This window comes from Felis catus, chromosome A2, assembly GCF_018350175.1.
Source record: "Felis catus isolate Fca126 chromosome A2, F.catus_Fca126_mat1.0, whole genome shotgun sequence".
NCBI lineage: Eukaryota > Metazoa > Chordata > Mammalia > Carnivora > Felidae > Felis > Felis catus.
The window spans coordinates 144,326,317-144,344,608 of NC_058369.1; the positions used below are offsets into that span (position 1 = coordinate 144,326,317).

At 43.6% G+C, this 18,292-nt stretch overlaps 1 protein-coding gene across 2 annotated transcripts in view; it reads left to right on the forward strand.

Moving 5' to 3' along the window:
- Positions 1-18,292, forward strand: part of SND1 (staphylococcal nuclease and tudor domain containing 1) — a 422,256-nt gene that overhangs the window by 59,193 nt on the left and 344,771 nt on the right. For both annotated transcript variants that reach the window (XM_011280535.4, XM_023250533.2), the window contains one exon: positions 2,458-2,571. In XM_011280535.4, coding sequence (XP_011278837.1) covers positions 2,458-2,571 — 114 coding nt within the window. The remainder of the gene's footprint in view (positions 1-2,457; positions 2,572-18,292) is intronic.

The following is an 18,292-nucleotide window of genomic DNA, read 5'->3' on the forward strand; positions in this document are numbered from 1 at the left end:
GAGTTTTGGTGGGAGAGGAATGTGTAGCTCTGTCCATCATTGAGATTTAGTAAATACTGTGAGGTGTGTGCATTGGAGATGGTGGCCCTGTACTTTTGAGGGAGGAGCAGTGTTGATTTGCTATACTAGCTACTTTGCTTGGTGTGGCTTTATGGAATTTTTCTTCTCTTTGGTTTGAAGGTAGGATAGCAGAATAGCATGTATCTTGGATTCTTTGGCCCATGAATGTTTTATCATCCATTTTATGATACTTCTCCTTTTACCCAAATGTGGGATTTTGAAGAGTAGAGAAATCATTAGCTGTGGTCTGTCTCTTTTGTGCAGTTGTCCAAGCTGCTACTGGTGCCTTTAGGGAGTGGGAGGAAGATTCCATTGTGATGGGCATTTTTGCTTGGCATTAATGTCTAGATGGCAATGGGAAGGTGTGTTTTTTCTTTCTGTTAGTGAATCTGTGTTTTTGGTTGTACCTTCTGGGCTGTTTTCTAAGTCCTACATGATTGGGCTGGTGTAAGGGGCTCTTTGATTTGGAGGGTCCTATAGACGTTGGTACCACCCATACGCAGGTAACCAGCCCTGACCTTGTGGTCCTCATGTCACCCACCACAGCTCATGCTTTTGATTGCCTGGGGACTTGACTAATTTTTTCTGGCCAGGCGAGTTTTGGGTTCTGGCTGTCTGGGTTTTAGTGTTTAGCCTTTGCGATTCTCAGATCTATCAAAAAGGTTAAAGCAGAACGGCTGTGGAAATTTTAGACTAGCTTTTCTAGCCTAACTAACCTACTAACTAACTAACTAACTAACTAACTAACTAACTAACTAACCTACATTGAGGTTTGCAAGTTAATCTTATGTACTGGAAAATTAAAAATACCCTCTCTCCTAATCTACACTGTTGGTTCTCAGACCTTTCATTACTCTTCTGATCACTGGCCTGTTTTTCCCTACACTTGCTGCTCATTACTTATGGTAGAACCTGGGGATGCCTTCCCATCTGCCAGTCATAGTCAGCCTTCCATGGACTACAGCTTGATTCCAACTGTCATCTTTCTTTTTTCATTCATTCTGTCTGATGGTGCTTTTTTCCTGCTATTTCCTGTCATGTATAATTTCTCACTTGGTTCAGATTGTTCGTTAAATCAGTCTTTTCTTTCTGGTATGTGGTTGGTTGGTTCTTTGGAACAGCCATTTTTTGGGGGTGGGGGGCAGGAGTCTGCAAGTGAATGGGTGTATTCTGTTTTAAAAGATATGAAGCCTTCTAGAGAATAGTGAGGGCTCTTTTAGGATACTTATCAGTGTGATATCCACCATAGCAAAGGCGAGTCTAGCTCCTTTTGTTTCTTGCTTGAAAGAGGAGGGAAATTTTGCGAGTCTGCCCTCACTGTGGCACCTGACCCTGTAGTTTGTTCAGCTGCCTGTTGGCTCCTGATGGGGCCTGATTGAAGCCTGGAAGAGTTGGTTTTGATTCTGCAGACAAAGTGGATGGTGACAGTGATATGTAGTCAATAGCTACCTTGTAAAAAAGTATTACTGGTTTAAAAAACGAACAAACAAACAAAATAAAAACCCCCAAAAAGCCCTGAATAGCCTTGTAACAACAGGCTCTGAATATAATCAAGTGAATTGTAGACCATAACTGAATTACGGGTTCTAGTTGTAACCCTGATGTGATCCTAGGCCAGTTTCAGTGCGATTTTATTCTGTACACCTTGGTGGAATGTTCTAATAATCTCCTCAGAGGAATATTTGTGCTTTTGCACTTTGAATAGATATCTTTGGAAGTTACCCAAGAGTGGAAGTTAATCTTTTTTAGCTGAGAGTGGGCTCCAGTGTTTCTGATATTGGGGTCTAAAACAAAGTTGCCCATAGTAGTGCTCTGAAAAGTTGGCTTTTAGAGTAGTTGAAGTAATATATTAGCAATTTAATGTTTCTGCCCTGAGATTAACAGCTGAGCCTCTCCTTTACCATGCTGTGATGACAATTCTTTTTGCCCTTCACTTGCCTTTGATTTTTCTGCTCTCTTTTGGGGCATCCTGTTTTGGTTCTTACCTAGTGCTGATATCTTCTATCCAGCCCTTGCTTCGTTTCCTAGATTCACACTGAGTAAGGAATTTTGATTTTAGAATCTGTTTCAAGGAAAATCATGAATAACATGTAGAGACGAGATTTCCAGTTTGTAAGCTTTGTAGTTAACTACATGTCTTGGTCAGTTAACTTCACGTCTTTGTGAACGATACAGATTTTGCCTCATAGAGAAATCATAATAAGGTCTTTGGGGACTGATAATTATAGCATTGTTCTCTCCAACATTGTTGTACCATGAAGGATGATATTGAAATGCCCCAAATGGCTATTGATCTGACTTTTCTCCTTATGACTGTGGTGGGTCTTTCTCCTTAGCATGTGTGCTGTGAGGTGGGCCATCTGAGCAGGTCTGAGCATTTTTGCTTCTTGCCCACAGGTGATGCAGGTGCTGAATGCAGATGCCATTGTTGTGAAGCTGAACTCTGGTGACTACAAGACCATCCACCTGTCCAGCATTCGACCACCGAGGCTAGAAGGGGAGAATACACAGGTGAGAATGGGGAAGGAGTGGAGCCTCTTTTCAAAAATCAAAAGGAAGGAGCTGGAGAATACTTAAATATGGTACATATGTGTGAGAATGCTCACAGAAGCTATTTTAATTCTCCAAAGTATTATTTCCTAGTATCTGCAGCCTGGCTGGGCAGGTGTCAGTTTCTTCTGAACCACATTCACTGATCTGCTTTGTTTTGGGTGGGCATTGCTGGCATTCTGCTCTAAGGGGCTTGAGAGGGGTTAGGGCCAGGATACATGAGGCGGCAGTAAGTTTTGTTAACAAGATTTTCTTTGAGAATAAGGAGAGGAGAAGGTCCGTATCTCATGTGCATGAATGTAAGGCCTGTTTCTACTGGTCATTTTGATTTGAAAGTTCTGTATGTTTTTGTTCGGGGAAGAAATGAATCTTGGCGTATGTATTCTCTGGGGTCACCTGCTTCGTCTGTTGCAAGTGGTAACTGAAATTATTAGTTACACTGTTTTGTGCTATTTGTTGGATCTTTTGGCAGCAAAGGTGCTTCCCTAACCAATGTGTATGATTGGGGTATATCAATTTTGAGAAATACTTAGGAAGAAAACTATTGAGTTGGTAGTCTGCAGGCAGTTTTGCTGTAAATTTTCTGCTCATTTTCTTTCCATTGTTACGAGTGGTGAGAAGTTGGAGATACAGACTGAAGTTTTTGTTGAATTACTTGTTTGGTGATATCTTGTTTTTACAGACCACTTTCCAACTTTTATTTTTGCCTTCTCGTGAAACTATAGTGTGTAACTGGTTATAGAACTGGGTCTGGGTCCATTGTGAGAGCTGGTGCCACAGGCAGGTGTTTGGACAGTTTTCGGAAATTAAACACAGCATGGTTTACGTTAGTGCTCTGTGCTTTAATTTATCCCTTTTGTAGTTCTAAAGAGGAGAAATTTGCTTTTCTGATGTTTTGCACGTATACGTGTCTTGGTGCATTTACAAGTTTAAATTCATGCCCTGTTTTCATTTGCATGAGAGTTTACAGACAGCCCATAAGAGTAAAATAAAAATATCGTGATTGTCTTTTGAATCTGATTGTGCGTAAGAAACACATACAGGAGGGGTTCTTTGAATGTCTGGCCAATCAGTTCGTTCTCTCTTTTAGTCCCCCCACAGAGGAGGCAATTTAATGCGGCAAATGGTATTGTGGTAAGGTTGAGAATTTAAATGCATGAAAGTCTAGAAATGCCAAAATAAGGTTCTCTCAGTAACTGTAGCTGTGCCTCATTGCACAGAGTAAATAGACATCTCCAGTTTTATCAGTATTGGGAGTACTCCACGATTCGCATCTGTGCCATGCAGTTGGAATTAAGGTTCCCACGGCAACCACAACTTTGAAATTCTTGAACGTTAATTTTTGTGCCTGCCTCATTGGCCAAAGCATTATGTTAATGTAGACTGTGTAGCTGAATTTCAAGCAGGTTTTAGGAGGGTGGGGATGTTATAGCTCAGGTAAGGTAATAGCAGGTGTTCAGGAGTAGGAACTACTACTGAGAATTTTTAGCTTTTCCAGGAGCCTTTGGAACTCTTCAGGGGGTAACGGATGGATTTTTCCCTTAGCCTACTGGATAATGGGAAGTTGTTGGAATATATTCCCTAGTTTAGGCAGAGTCCTGTTTATAGAATTCCTTGTTCTTTACCAAGGAAGGTTATTTCTCACTTTGTGTTTAATTTTATTTTTAACTTCTGTTCACTCCAGAGATCTTACACCATTTTAAGGAAGTTTGAAGTAAGGCTTAGCTGTAAGAGTCTACAATATACGGCTTAGATGAAGTGAAGAATGATTTTTCTTATTTCTTCATTAAATTCCTTTCAAAGATTTTAATGAGGCAGTCACGTAAGAAATAAGTTAACATAATGCACTCTGAGTACATTGGCGGAGGGTGCCGTGAAGAACCCAGTTACAGTGGGCACTCGGGAGTCTCCCCAGGAGCAACTAGGGTTCCTCTCTTGAGTGTTCACGGATGAGAAGTTAGTGGATGGAAGAAAGGGCACTCTAGACCAACACCGACTGCTCCCTAGATCTATAATGCAAGCCACACAAATGAACTATATTTGTTATTTAAAATTATCTGGTAGCTATATTAAAACCATCAATTTTAATGCATTTTATTTTCCTGATATATCCAAAACAGTATTATTTCAACACTTAATGCATGGAAAAAGTTAATGAGAGATTTTACTTAATTTGATATTTAGTAAGTCTTTGAAATCTGGGGTATAGTTTTATACTTGGAACACATTTCAGTTTGTTTTAGTGTATTTCTAGAGCTCAGTAGCCACCTGTTGGTAGTGGCTTCTTAGAATGGACAGCATGGGTTGAGAAATTCAAATGAATGCCATTGATAAGTGTTTACCAGGTATCTGCTTTGCAGCAGATGCTATGGGAATGCAGCAGGGAAAAAACTTTCATGGAATCACCCTCATGGAACTTTAATTTAAAACCTAGTAGGGGAGATACACAAGTAATTCCATTTATGTGAAATGCTATGAAAGAAAAGTTTGGAATTTATAAGAATGTACAATCTGGGAAGGCTTCCTGGAGGAAGTGATGTGTAAAGTGTAAAGCCTCAAGGGTGACTAGGACTGAGCTAGGTAAAATGTGGGGAGAAGATAGTTCCTGACAGAAATGGCAGTAATGACAAGAGTTGGGTGAGTTTGGGAAGAGGGAATAATAGGCACTGTGGATAGTGCATGAGGGATACGATGCCTGTGGTACAAAGTGTAGGCAGGGCCAGATCACACTTGTCCTGTCAGCATCTCAGGATACTCAGAGACTATGGGGTATTTTGTATGACTGGAATAGAGGGTAGTTAATGCTAGGGAGTAGTAAGAAATGGGTTTGGGAGTTAGGCAGGGGCCACATGCTGAAAACGTGTGTCATACTTTTAGATTTTTGTGTGAAGAATTTTAAACTAGGCAATGGCATGTTTGGATTTGAGTACTCTTGCGTTGGTGGCTTGCATTTACAAAACATGAAAGTAATTTGCATTTATAAGGGAAGATCATGCTAGATGAAAACTCATCTGTAGGAAGGAGTTGTGGTGTTTCTTTTGCTAAGCCCCAGTTGACCATGGCCCTGGGGGCAAATGGAGTGCTGACTACGAACTTGTGGAAGTTGTTCTAGCAATTTCTATGCAGGAGGATTCAGAGTTCTTTCCTTTCTACTAAAAGAATTCCCCAGATCTGTGCTTACTTTAAAGTTATCAGAGATTTACAATGTGGGTATCGGAATATAAATCACCCGGGGATCCCAGTGAATCCATAACTTCATGTATGTAATGACTGGGAGAGCAGGCATCTGCTTGGAGTCTTTGGTTTTTAATATTCTTTACTGTATACCATCTGTTCTTGTAGCTACAAGGGGAGTCCAGTCAAATACTCAAGGCATAGATGTTGGGGCTGGGACCTCTGTTAACCCATATGGTGCCCTTGTGCAAACTAGAGAGGGGTGCCCCCTTCTTCCAGGGCACCCCTTGTCAGGGCACATGGCTTGGCAAGCAGAATGGCGGTTGAATTTCAGCTCCCATTCAGCCTCTGTCTCCTTGGCCAGTGCCCTTGTGCACAAGAATATATGGCTGTCCTAGTTAGAACAGGGCTGATTAGAATCTCCAGTGAAAATGTTGGTATGTTTGGGGAATTGAAATGGTCTTGTAGTTGCAGAAATGCGGCACGCTTGAGGATTGTCCGGAGACGACGGATGGGCTGCGGAGGGCCTCAGATGAGACACTTAGATTGCCTTCTGCCTCATCTGGGGGAAACTTTCTGAAGATGATTGACTTTGAAATGGAGAAAAAGATAATCTTACAGTTTATGGTTTTGGAGCCTGTTGTATGGTATTAGAGCAGAGTGGGAGAAGGTGCAGGTTAAGGAACTGGAGGACTAGGTGAACAGGGAAGCGAAAGTGTTAGCATGACCTTCCTCAAGGGCAGGCAGATGGCGGGCAGTGTCTCCTGCTGCGGGCTAGGCCTCCCTACAAGCTCCCAGATGACGACCCAATGGGGCTTGCCCTTCAAGTTAGGAAGGGGAGATTCTTTTAATGGTTACCTTCCCCAAACCCTAACAACTCTAAAAACCCGTCATCGACTTAATATAGATCTTCCAAGACATCTATACATTGTGGGGATAGTAGGGCAAATTGGATTTTCCTTTTTTGAACACAGAGACAAGTTTCATTTCTCTTAAATTATACATGAAGGCAAGGAGGTTTTGCCCAAGGCTAGCCGTATACTCCACTCCCCTTTTTTGGGTTACTTTGTAATGCAGCCAGAGGAAGGGCTCTGGACAAAACAGCATGATCAAAGGACCTGTTTTCATCCTAGGCAGCTGCTTTCCAGTAATATCCAGGAATTCATGGGTAGCCATTACTCCCAGAGTTTGGTTAAAACTGAATTTTTTGCTGGAAAGTTTGTCAGGAGAGTTAAAAGCAAGGATGTGTAATATTTTCCTCAAAGATTACAGTTAGATAGATGCCTGATGCTGTTGATTCTATTGCTGTGGCATTGATGCTTCTGGATTATTTAGGGTGAATCCAGTGTCAACTCTTTGCGATCTTAACTCCTTTAGGCTGAGGGCCATTTTGGACACCGATGTGTGGTGTTCCTGAGTACCTAAACACGTATCAGGGTTTCTCTAAAGGTATACTGGAGTTTGTTTTATGCAGTTGTTTGCTGCAGAGAGACAAGTGCTAAGTGTTGGAGGAAGACTGTGGCTTTTCTGAGCCACTGCCTTAGAGGAGACAACACACTGTGTAATCCCAGGACTTCTAGAGAGCATTTGACTTTGATCCGACATTGGAAAACATAATGCTCCTGGTGCCCAGGGCTGCCATGGCTTTGTGTCACACTTGGAGTGTTAATGACAAAAGATACCCCTCTGGCATCTGATGAAGGGGCTGACTTTTCCCCCCTTAAAGTTGGTTTGGCCTGCGTAGTGCTGTTGTGGTGGACAAAGATATAGAGCTGGAATTTACCTCGAAAAAGGTACGTGATTTACCCAACGCCCAGGTGTTAAGTGTAGAAAGTTTGCTTTCAGTTGCAAGGCTTTTTTCCTCAAACTCCTGTCTATAGAGTCTCTCTCTCCCTCTTTCACACATGCGTGTGTACACACACACACACACACACACACACACACACACACCCCTTCAGCTTGGGCCTCTGGGAAGTGTGGAAACCTGAAGGTGGAGCCTTTCCCCTGACCTCGCAAACCTATGCTTTCAGTTTGTATTTGATTCTATCACCTTATCTTTCAGCCTCCTCCCTGTGGAATTTACCACATAAATGTTCTTTCACAGCAGGCCTCTAAATATTTAGTCGTGGGCACCAGAGGATCAGTTTTGTTAAAGCTGTAATCTGCCTAATCTCCCAGTGTCCTTGCTGCCTTTTTTGGGGGGTGTTTGTTTCCCAGGCCCGACCCCACGGGGTCTCTTCTGTAGGCACTCATGGTTGACAAGCTGCAGGTAGGCCCGTTAGTGATGCCCTGGGATTCCTAAGGGCGTTTTCTCAGAGGCAGGGCAGTTTCGGGTGCTAATAACTCCATTTGTTGTACAGGGCCCCAGGGTGCTTTGCCATTTAGACACGATTAAAAGCGGTTCTCAACCTATTCCCTTCAGTTGAGATTTTTGAAAGCAAGATGACTGGTCCCTCTGGACCCTAAAGCAGACGATGCTGCCACTGAGATGCACACCAACAGAGAGCTGTGGGGCCGCAGTCCCTAAGTGAAGCCAGGGCAAACCAATAAACCCACTGACTGTGATCTCGCGCATGGGACTGGGAGCATAAGGCAAATAGCAAATTAGAGCGGGACTCCAGCTTGGCATTAAGGACCTTGGAGAAAAGCAAAAGCTCTTTGAAATGGATATAGCATTTCACCGGTTTCCAATGGAGAGACTTGGGGACTGCAGCAATGTGATCAAAAGACGTAGAATATGTCAGAGCGCTGGCAGAGGCATTCTGTACCAGTTTCCGATTTGTTTGATCTGGGCGTTTTTGAGAAGAACACTTGAAACCTCCTTTGTGAGAGGATTGAAAAAAATTACCATTCGGAGACTGTGGGTGGGTCTTAGCTCATCTATTTAAGATTCAGGATGTACGTACTCTGTCATTTTTAAAAGATTAATTCCTGTTCCTCTGCTGGGGAGGGCACTGGGGGCAAGCCTGACTCTTCTTGAGGTCAAGACATTTGCTATCTGGGTAGATAGCAGGGTTCCTCAAAATGTGAATTATAACTGGGAAAAGATAGCAATTGCCTGTTTCCCTTTGATTTACCTTCTTCTCCATATTACTACTTAAATTTTCTTTTGTTTCCTTTAGTTAATGCATCCCCTTTCTCATGATTTTGCCTATCCCCTTCCAATAATTTTTGTAGGATTTGAACAATCTCGTGGGGCCTGGTGCTTAATCCTTCCCCGAACCATGTGCATTTACCTTTTTCAATCCATCTTCCTCTCTTTCTTCTCTCTCCATTTAATCATCACTATTACACAGTTCTATATTTTCAATTTATCTAAATCTTCCGAGTGCTAGCGTGTTCATATTTCTTGCCTCTTTTCAGTCCTGTGAGCTGCAGTAATTCTCTGTTGTTTCCAGAGTTGGCAGCACCATCATATTTACTGTCCTGTGACCATTTACCATAGCTGCTGTGCTGAGGTAACTGTCTTTCTTGCCCTGGCTCTTGAAAGCTCCTTTAGGCCAGAGATTTCCATACCCACAGTCTTTCCCTCCTCTGTCTCATCCTGTACTGTTACTTATGTCCAGCCCGCTTTTGGTTACAAAGCCTAAACTCCACTGTGAGCCAGAGTGGAACTGGTTTTCTCAGCTTCATACCCCTCTCTTTCAGAATCTTGCAGAGTGCTGTGAATGCAGCAGGTGTTTAGTAAATGTTTATATCAAAAATATATGCTGAGGCTTAAGACCTAATGCATGTATTGCTTTTGAGTGGCATCATTGTTATCCAATCCATTTGACTGCTGCCTGTAGTCATTCCAACTTGAGGCAGCATGTCCTGGTGTTGAAAGGTCCTGGGAGGGAGTGTTTTTTTCTCCTTCTTAATTGGATTGCTTGTTGTTTTTTTTTTTTTTTTTTTTTTTAATTTTTTTTTTTTTTCAACGTTTATTTATTTTTGGGACAGAGAGAGACAGAGCATGAACAGGGGAGGGGCAGAGAGAGAGGGAGACACAGAATCGGAAACAGGCTCCAGGCTCCGAGCCATCAGCCCAGAGCCTGACACGGGGCTCGAACTCATGGGCCGTGAGATCGTGACCTGGCTGAAGTCGGACGCTTAACCGACTGCGCCACCCAGGCGCCCCTGCTTGTTGTTTTTTAATGTTTGTTTATTTTTGAGAGAGAGAGCGCATGTGCACAACAAGTGAAGGAGGGACACACACACACACACACACACACACACACACACACACAGAGAGAGAGAGAGAGAGAGAGAGAGAGAGAGAGAGAGAGAGAGAGAGAGAGAGAATGAATGTGAAGCAAGCTCCAGGCTAGGAGCTATCAGCGCGGAGCCTGATTCGGGCTAGAACCCATGAATCGTGAGGTCATGACCTGGGCTAAAGTCGGACACTTAACCAACTGATCCACCCAGGTGCCCCTTGGATTGTTTGTTTTGATAGCCAGGTTACCCATGGCTTCCTTTTCTGTAGGCACTTCCTCTTTCCCACTCCCAGGTTTCAACCTAGTTGATGCATTTGGATTGCCTAGCCCTGCCCCTTTCTGAGCCCTGGTTTTCCTCATACTGGCATTCCATTAGCATAGTATGGACTGGGTTCCGTCCACCAGAGGGGCTAATCTCAGGATTTTAAGTGATTTTGCAGTTGGTCCCCAGTTGCCTTTCTTTTAACCCCTCCACCCTTATTCAGGCTTTCCCAGATATCTTTCCTTCGTGGCAGTCCAGGTGTCTTGATTCATTGGAGTTTTTAGGTGCACTTTTTCCCCAAAGGCTATATATTTTTTTACTGTTGTTGACCTTGTTGGTTGTCAGATTATTTCTTTGCTTGGAACTAATTTTAAAATCAATTAGAGAGCTTTCCCTTCATCTTTCTCTTTTTATTTATGAGATACTGATTGCAGAGCTACCTACACTGTGTTTAGATAAATTACCTTTTTTTTTTTTTTTTTTTTCTTTTTTCCCCGCATAACATTTATATTCAAGGCAAGTTTAGTGCAGTCATCAGTGCTTTCGACTTCTGCAGGCCAGGGCTGTAGGTTTCATTCCTTGGTGGGCTAATTAGCTTTTTACTTGGAAAATTTGAGTTAGTTCAAAAACCAAACATTTCAGATCCTCATGTCCTATAGGTGCTATGGATCTAGGAAGTTATTTTTATTAGGGAAGTGTTGATAATTTTAGAAACGGAATTTCTAATCTTGACCATTTGGTGTATGTTGTGGTCACAAGGTGGATTTCAGACCAGATGATAGATTATGGAGGAGGAAGCCTCATTTCATGTCACTGCTTTGGAAAAGGCTTTTCAGAACTGAAACTAGAAGGGGAAGCTGAAGGACACAGATGCTTGCTTTTTTTCCTAGTAAATGACAGGTCTATTGCTTAGGCATATTTTTGATGTCACTTTTTATTTCAGCCCTTCTTTGAAAAGCTCCGGTCACTTTCTGGGTTGTTCACATTTCAGAGGCCTTCATTTCACCATCTAGTCTGGTTTTGGCTGCAGATGCCTTTGCCTGGTTCATTGTTGTGTGGTGGCCACCCTGGCACATTGCTGTCCCACAGGAGGGTCTCTAGAGAGAGAGAGAGGCCAGTTGATAATGCTCTCCCTTATCCGTGTTTCACTGCATTGGGTCCTTTGTGAGGCTGAGTGGAAATCTCCTCTTTATGTGGCATCTGCTGCGTCTTCGTGTTCAGACGCTGGTCCCAAAATTTGGTTCCTTCTGCTCTCCTGCTGATTCTAGATAACCCACACAGTGGCTGCCTGTAATTTCTAGTTTCTGCTTTGTAAAATGCTTTTTCTCTTCCCCATTCCCTCCCCGCCCTTCCCTACTAGGTTTTTCCAGTTTGGTTTTTCTGCATCAGGTAGATTCCTCATTTCTTCACATCTATTGCTAGCTCACTTCCTGGCACATAGTTGATACTTACATGTTTGTTGCATAATGGCTTATTTCATTTTCACTGGCTGTCTTTTCACTCCTTGTTCATAATTTGGGAATGGGGTATGGGCAGAATACACCAACACTTGATTTTCGGAGTCTGTAGCTCTACCATTGGTAGGACATTTTTCTCATCCTTACTAGGGAGGCTGATAGGATTGTTTGATTTTCTGTGCAGTTATCTTTTGTAAGGTGGCCTGGAATTAGGAGAAAGCCACATTCTTATTCATATGGAGCTGCCTTTAGCATCTGCTTATCCAGCTGGAGGGGCTTGTTTTAGAAACACTGCCTTGCAGAAAGCTGTAGGTGGATCTCTGTGGAAGGGCTGCTGATGTGTTGCGTGCCCTGGGCTCCCTTTGCAGCCTGCCTGCTCCCTCGGGCTCTGGCTGGAGGCTGGTCCCTATGGGTGGGATGCAGTCTGTACTGTCCTCCCTGTCCTTCTCGGACTCTTTTTCCTTTTTACCTCTTAGCTCAGCTGCTGTGCGTAAGCGCACTGTATTCCGCATGGGGGAACTGGCAGGTGGCTCCGTTTTCTGGTTTTGGCCACTGGGACAGCCAGGAGTATCAAACCAGTTTGTTCTTTAAGAAGAGGGAGACTTGGGGCCCCTGGGTGGCTCATTCGGTTAAGCGTCCGACTTCGGCTCAGGTCTTGATCTTGCGGTTTGTGCGTTGGGCTCTGTGCTGACAGCTCAGAGCCTGGAGCCTATTTTGGATTCTGTGTCTCCCTCTCTCTCTGCCCTTCTCCCACTTGTGCTCTGTCTGTCTGTCTGTCTCTCTCTCTCTCTCTCTCTCTCTCTCTCTCAAAAATAAATAAAATGTAAAAAAAAGAAGAGGGAGACTTGACATCACTCAAAGCAGCGTCTTTTATTTATTTCTTATAGAGGAGAAAGAAGTTATCCCAGTCCTTTGCTATTCTTTGAGTGTGTATTAAACTAACAGCTCAGTGTTTTCCTCAGGAAAACATCCAGGGTTCCTCCCTGTCATTTGGGCCGGGCTGTGTCTCGCCTTTGCAGATTGCGTTGTGGTGCGGCCGCCTCACTGTTAAAGCTTTTTGGCTTCACCGCCTACCCCCACCCCCTTCCAGTCCTCTTCTCTTGGAGGAGTGAATGGCTCTTTCAGTCTAGACACTCCTGTTTGCATACCAAGTTATAATTATTCTGGAGGTGCTTATACTCAGTAATAGCAGAGTTCAGAAAAATGTCCGCTTCCCAATTGAAAAATCATTAAGCTGCTTTCAGTTTGTACCAGCGTTTGGGCTCCATGTTGTTGTTGTTTTTTCTTCAAGTAGTATTAACATAGTTCCAGGTGTACAATATAATGATTCAGCAGTTTTGTACATTGCTCAGTGCTCATCAGGGTAAGTATAGCCTTAAGCCCCGTTCTCTCTTTCTCCCATCCTCGCACCCACCTCCCATTTGGCAACCACCACTTTGTTCTCTGTAATAAGAGTCATTCGTATTGTTGTTGTTGTTCTTTTTCTTTTTTCCTTTGTTTCTTAAATTCCAGTGAAATCATATGGTATTTGTCTTTCTCTTACTTATTTCACTTAACATTATTTTCTCTAGTTCCTTCATCCATGTTGTTGCAAATGGCAAGATTTCATGCTCTTATGGCTGGATAATATTCTTCTGTGTGTGTGTGTGTGTGTGTGTGTGTGTGTGTGTGTGTATCTCACATCTTTATCCATTCATCTCTGGATGGACACTTGGGCTGCTCCCATTATTTGGCTATTGTAAATAATGCTGCAGTAAACATAGGGGTGCATGTATCTTTTTGAATTAGTGTTTTTATTCTCTTTGGGTAAATATCCAGTAGTGTAATTACTGGATCATATGGCACTTGTATTTTTGATTTTTTTGAGGAATCTCTGTACTGATTTCCACGGTGGAAATGTCATTATCCATGTTATTATTAGGTATCCATAAAATACAGCAGGTAGGGGATAGTCATGGGAGCTCTGTTAGGATAGAGACACCTCTCTCTAAAAGATACAGATTGGTCCCAGGTATCTGACATGGTAGATGGAACCTGACAAACTGAAAATTCAGTGTAAAAATCCTACAGCCTTTCATTTCTTACCCTCATTACCCAGCGAGAAATGAATTCTGAGGGCAGAAGCTGATGGTGTTGAAGATCTCTGTCCTGGAATGTAATCGAATGTGCTCAGGTGGAAACATGCTCTCTCCTTGCTGCTGTGCCCGCCTCAGAGTTGGCTGCCTGCAGACTTGGGCCTGGTGCGGCTCCTTTCTCCTCAGGCACAGTATTTTCCCCACCTTTGGTTCTCCAGAGTTTTCATACAGGCCGGTGCCTGTTCTTTTGTTTGTTTACTTTTGTGTTTTGACTTGGAAAGCTTTCTGAAGTACCTGAACGGTAAGAGTATTGATTTGTGCCTCTGCTACTTTAGCTTTCATTCTGATTTCTTTCAGTTAATCTCCACCCCAGCTCACTGCCCCCCTCCCCCCCCCGCTATAATTCTTCCCCTCCCCCCTCCCCCCCCCCCCCCCCCATTGTGTCTCTCCTCAAGTACAGAGAGAGGTTTGTAAACTTTGGTTTGGATGAAGAAGTCGCTTCTGGCGCACACAGTTTGGTCACTCCATTACCTGTTGCTGCACTCCTCACACAGGAGCTTGTGGCTGCTCCCTGTGCCCCCCTGCTCTTCAGTGTTACTCTGACAATCTCTGTGCTATATTTTGGATGCTGCATGAACCTGCGAGTGAATGCTTACCATTGTTGAAGTTCACTGTTACCCTTAGCTGCCTTGCTTTGGGGTTCACTTGCTTTGGAGTGGCACCTTTAACCTGAATTCAGTAAAAATATTGATAGCAGCCAAACTGGATTGCTCTAGTTTTCTTGGATAACCACATTTAATTGCTTATTAAATATAATTTTATGTTCTAGGAAACTGCATTTGCTCAGTTTAAGCTAGGCCGATATCCTTCTGCTCCTAGAATTTACATAAATTGATACCTTCATTGGTCAAATGCCTAAATCTATAGCTGATTGATATTGATTTGAAGAAGTTGCCTCACTGATTGCTTTAGAGTCTTTGCCTTCATTTTATTAAAAAAAATTTTTTTTTTAATGTTTATTTTTGAGACCGCGCGCGAGCAGTGGAGGGGCAGAAAGAGAGGGAGACAGAATCTGAAGCAGGCTTCAGGCTCTGAGCTGTCAGCACAGAGCCCGATGCGGGGCTCGAACCCGTGAACCATAAGATCATGACCTGAGCTAAAGTCAGATGCTCAACTGACTGAGCCTCCTAGGCGCCCCAAGTCTTTGCCTTTTAATGAGTGCTTGAGCCTGTACAGTGTGCTTGCAGTAGGACAGAGTTTTCCTTCTTTTGGCTTCTTTGTGTTAAAATGTTATTCATGACACTTGCTGGAGAACAGTAAGATACACCTAATTCGTAACCGTTGTGATAGGTGTAGGGACCAACAATGGGTTTGGCAGTGGGGAAAGAGCTTGGGTTCTGAGTCCAAAAAGGAAAAGTGGGAATTTGTCATCAAGGAGCAGGGTGGGGTTGGGGGTGGTGGAGGATGAGGAACCCAATTAGATATCGAGAGTAATCAGATATTGAGGGTGGGGAAATTGGGCTAAACTGACTTAGCAGGATTCTTGGCAGAATTGGACAATGCAGAGATGAACAGAGTTCCCAAAAGTCAGGGCCCTAGCTGAGAAGGGAGTTCAGAGGAGCCTGAGTAGAATTTGGTCAAGGAGAGAATCTTTGTCATTTGTGATGTCAAGTTTTACCCTTGCTATCTGTAACTAGTGGTACAAAGTCCACTTCTTGAGAGACTGTAAGGTTCTCTTCCTTGGTGCCTGTGGGAGAAAACAGGCTTTAGACCATTGCAGCTTCGGATACTTTCCCCAGCTGCTTTCTTGCTCCGTCTTTCACAGCCATCTTTAGACTTTTCCCTCTCTCTAGCTTGCTCCTCAGTATTAGTATCTTTGGTGGTGGGCAGGAGTAATAGGGAGCAAAGAACTAAGGAAATGGTTTTATTTTCCTTTTTTCCTTTAACCGTAACTCCACAATGACCATGTCTTTTCTGCCCGGCTGTAATCTCCTGCCATGGCTCGTTCAGGGATGCAGAGCCCCGCATCATAGTAGAGTCCCTGAATTTGATGCTGCAGGAGACTTGGGGATGTGCAATCTAAGGAAGCAGTTTTGGACTCTCCCATCCTCGTGTTTGCATATCTTACAGCATCGCGGTGGTACTGAAGTGCCTGGAGTCCAGAAGCTGGGCAGTAGGAACTCCTCCCTTGCTCTTTCTGGCTGCCATTTGACTCTGATACATCTCTCTCTCCCTCTGTCCCCTTCCCTGTTAGGAAAATGATGCTTGTGTGTGTGGTTCTAAGGTATCCCCTGATAGGAAGTTCTATAAGGGGCACATCATTTGATTGTTAACTGTCAAGTTCACTTACAGTATGGCTGCTAACACTGTTGCTTCTTGTTTGCTACAAACAAGCTCTGTCTTTCTGGGTTTGCCCAAGATTCCAGCAAGGACAGAGATTGAGTGGATCCCTGTTGATGCCATGTCTTTTGATTGAATAGCAACCTTGGAATGCGTACAGGGTTCTGCCCCTGCCCTCTCCTCCTTGTTTCCCTTCCCCTGCCCCGCCCTAGCTCAGATACAAAGATGTGTGCCCCTTTGAGTCACCATGAAATCCAAGTGAGAGCATTTCTCCTAGAGTAGAGGCTAAGTCAGTTTTTCCTAGGGTATGGTTTGTAAGCTCCTTGTGTTAGAATCCCTGTGGTTAGAGCCTGGTGGGTTCATTTTCCACACTTGCCAGGTGTTTCCATTGTACTTCCACTTGAGGCTACTGTTCTAGATTAGTGTTCCTAGCAGTAGGAAGGTGGAGCTTTACCAAGGCTGGCTGTCCAGGATTTTGGTCACTGAGAATATAATTTTTCTTTCCAGAAGCAGACTTAGATGTGGTAACATCTCTGCTGTTTCCTGTGTGAGCTTTTCTTCCCCCCAGGTCCCAGAGCCAGCCGCAAACCAGATATATCCCTTCTTAGCTTAGAACATCTCCTGAGGATTCTGACGAAAGGAGATAGGAGAGTTCTGTCTGAAGACATTTATCTGCGTCAGAGAGCAGGGCTCTTTGGGGAACAGTGGAGTTTCTTGGGGTTTATTACATACGATTTGAGCCAATGTTAAGTTTAGGTGGGGCCTGTTCACAGTTTCTGGGTGAATTTCATGACAAAAAAATGAAAAGATTTATGAAGTGCCTTGTTAGATCTGGTTCACACCTCACGTGCCATCATATTAACTGAACTTGGTACGCGGAGGAAAGGGTGCAGGGTAAAGAATGTGCTTGCCTTGGGCGTGTGCAAGCAGCCCTCGCATGGCTGGTACGTAATGGCACATACGGAGGGCCAGAGCCTGACTGCCATTCAGGATACAGCACAGCAGAATCCTGGAGTGCCTTCTGAGTCGTGACAGGTGCACAGCAGTGCGTGGTGCAGGTGTAGTGTTGGGCGATGATGACTCTGTATTAAGACTGATGAGGGAGGAGGAAAGCTTGTCCATTTTTTAAGGCCTTACAGAAGGTCTTCTCAGCTTAGCTGCTTTCTAGGGCTAGCTCTGAGCTTTACAGGCTGTGAAATGCTGTCTGTTATACTGGTTAACTGATTTCGGCTAAAGGAACTCACAAAGATGTGATTTGTAAGTCCGTTTGTGGATTTATTAATTTATGATGCAAAGTCCAACTGCCAAACAGACCAGGATGTTCTGATGGGTGAAAGTGTTCTCTTTCTTGTGGAGGAAGTTGGTTTATTGTTTACAGAATTGGAGTGAAGGGGATTGCTGGAGAGCGAGGAAGGCTGAGGGGCCCTGGATGCCTGTGTGGCCCAGGTCCATTTCCATCCCTGTCAGGTCAGGAAACTTGAGGCTTGGGAAGACCAGAGTTTGCTCAAGGCTTTTTCTCTGGTAAGTGGAGGAACCAGGATTCTAACAGAGGTCTGTGTTACCTGTCTCCAGGTGTGCTGCATGGACTTTCATGTTGCTGGAGTAGGCTAGTGTCCCTCTGCCTTACACACTGTTGTGGTAGGGGGACTTCTCTGCACACTCCCATTTTCCAGAATTTCTGTCATCTGCCAGAAGCTGCAGCTGGATGTCTTTGTTTAGCTTTCTTATTTCAATGTATTTTTACAAATTAAAGTATTTCCTGCAACCATTTTGGAGGTACCATACTTTATATCAGGAGATTCTAATTTATACTTCGAACGAGTGTTTAACATCAGAAAAATATATCTCCATATTCTTGTCTCCTGTATGAAGTTTTTCTGGCAGGAATCTTGCTGTTTAGAATGGTCAGGCCATCCCTATGAAGAGAGAAGAGATTGGATAATAGGGACTCTGAACACCAGTCCTTTTTGTACAGCCCTGTGAGCATTTGCTTCTATATACTTCATTATTTTCTTTTTTTTTTAAACTTTTTTTTTTAATTTTTTTTTTCAACGTTTATTTTATTTTTTTATTTTTGGGACAGAGAGAGACAGAGCATGAACGGGGGAGGGGCAGAGAGAGAGGGAGACACAGAATCGGAAACAGGCTCCAGGCTCTGAGCCATCAGCCCAGAGCCCGACG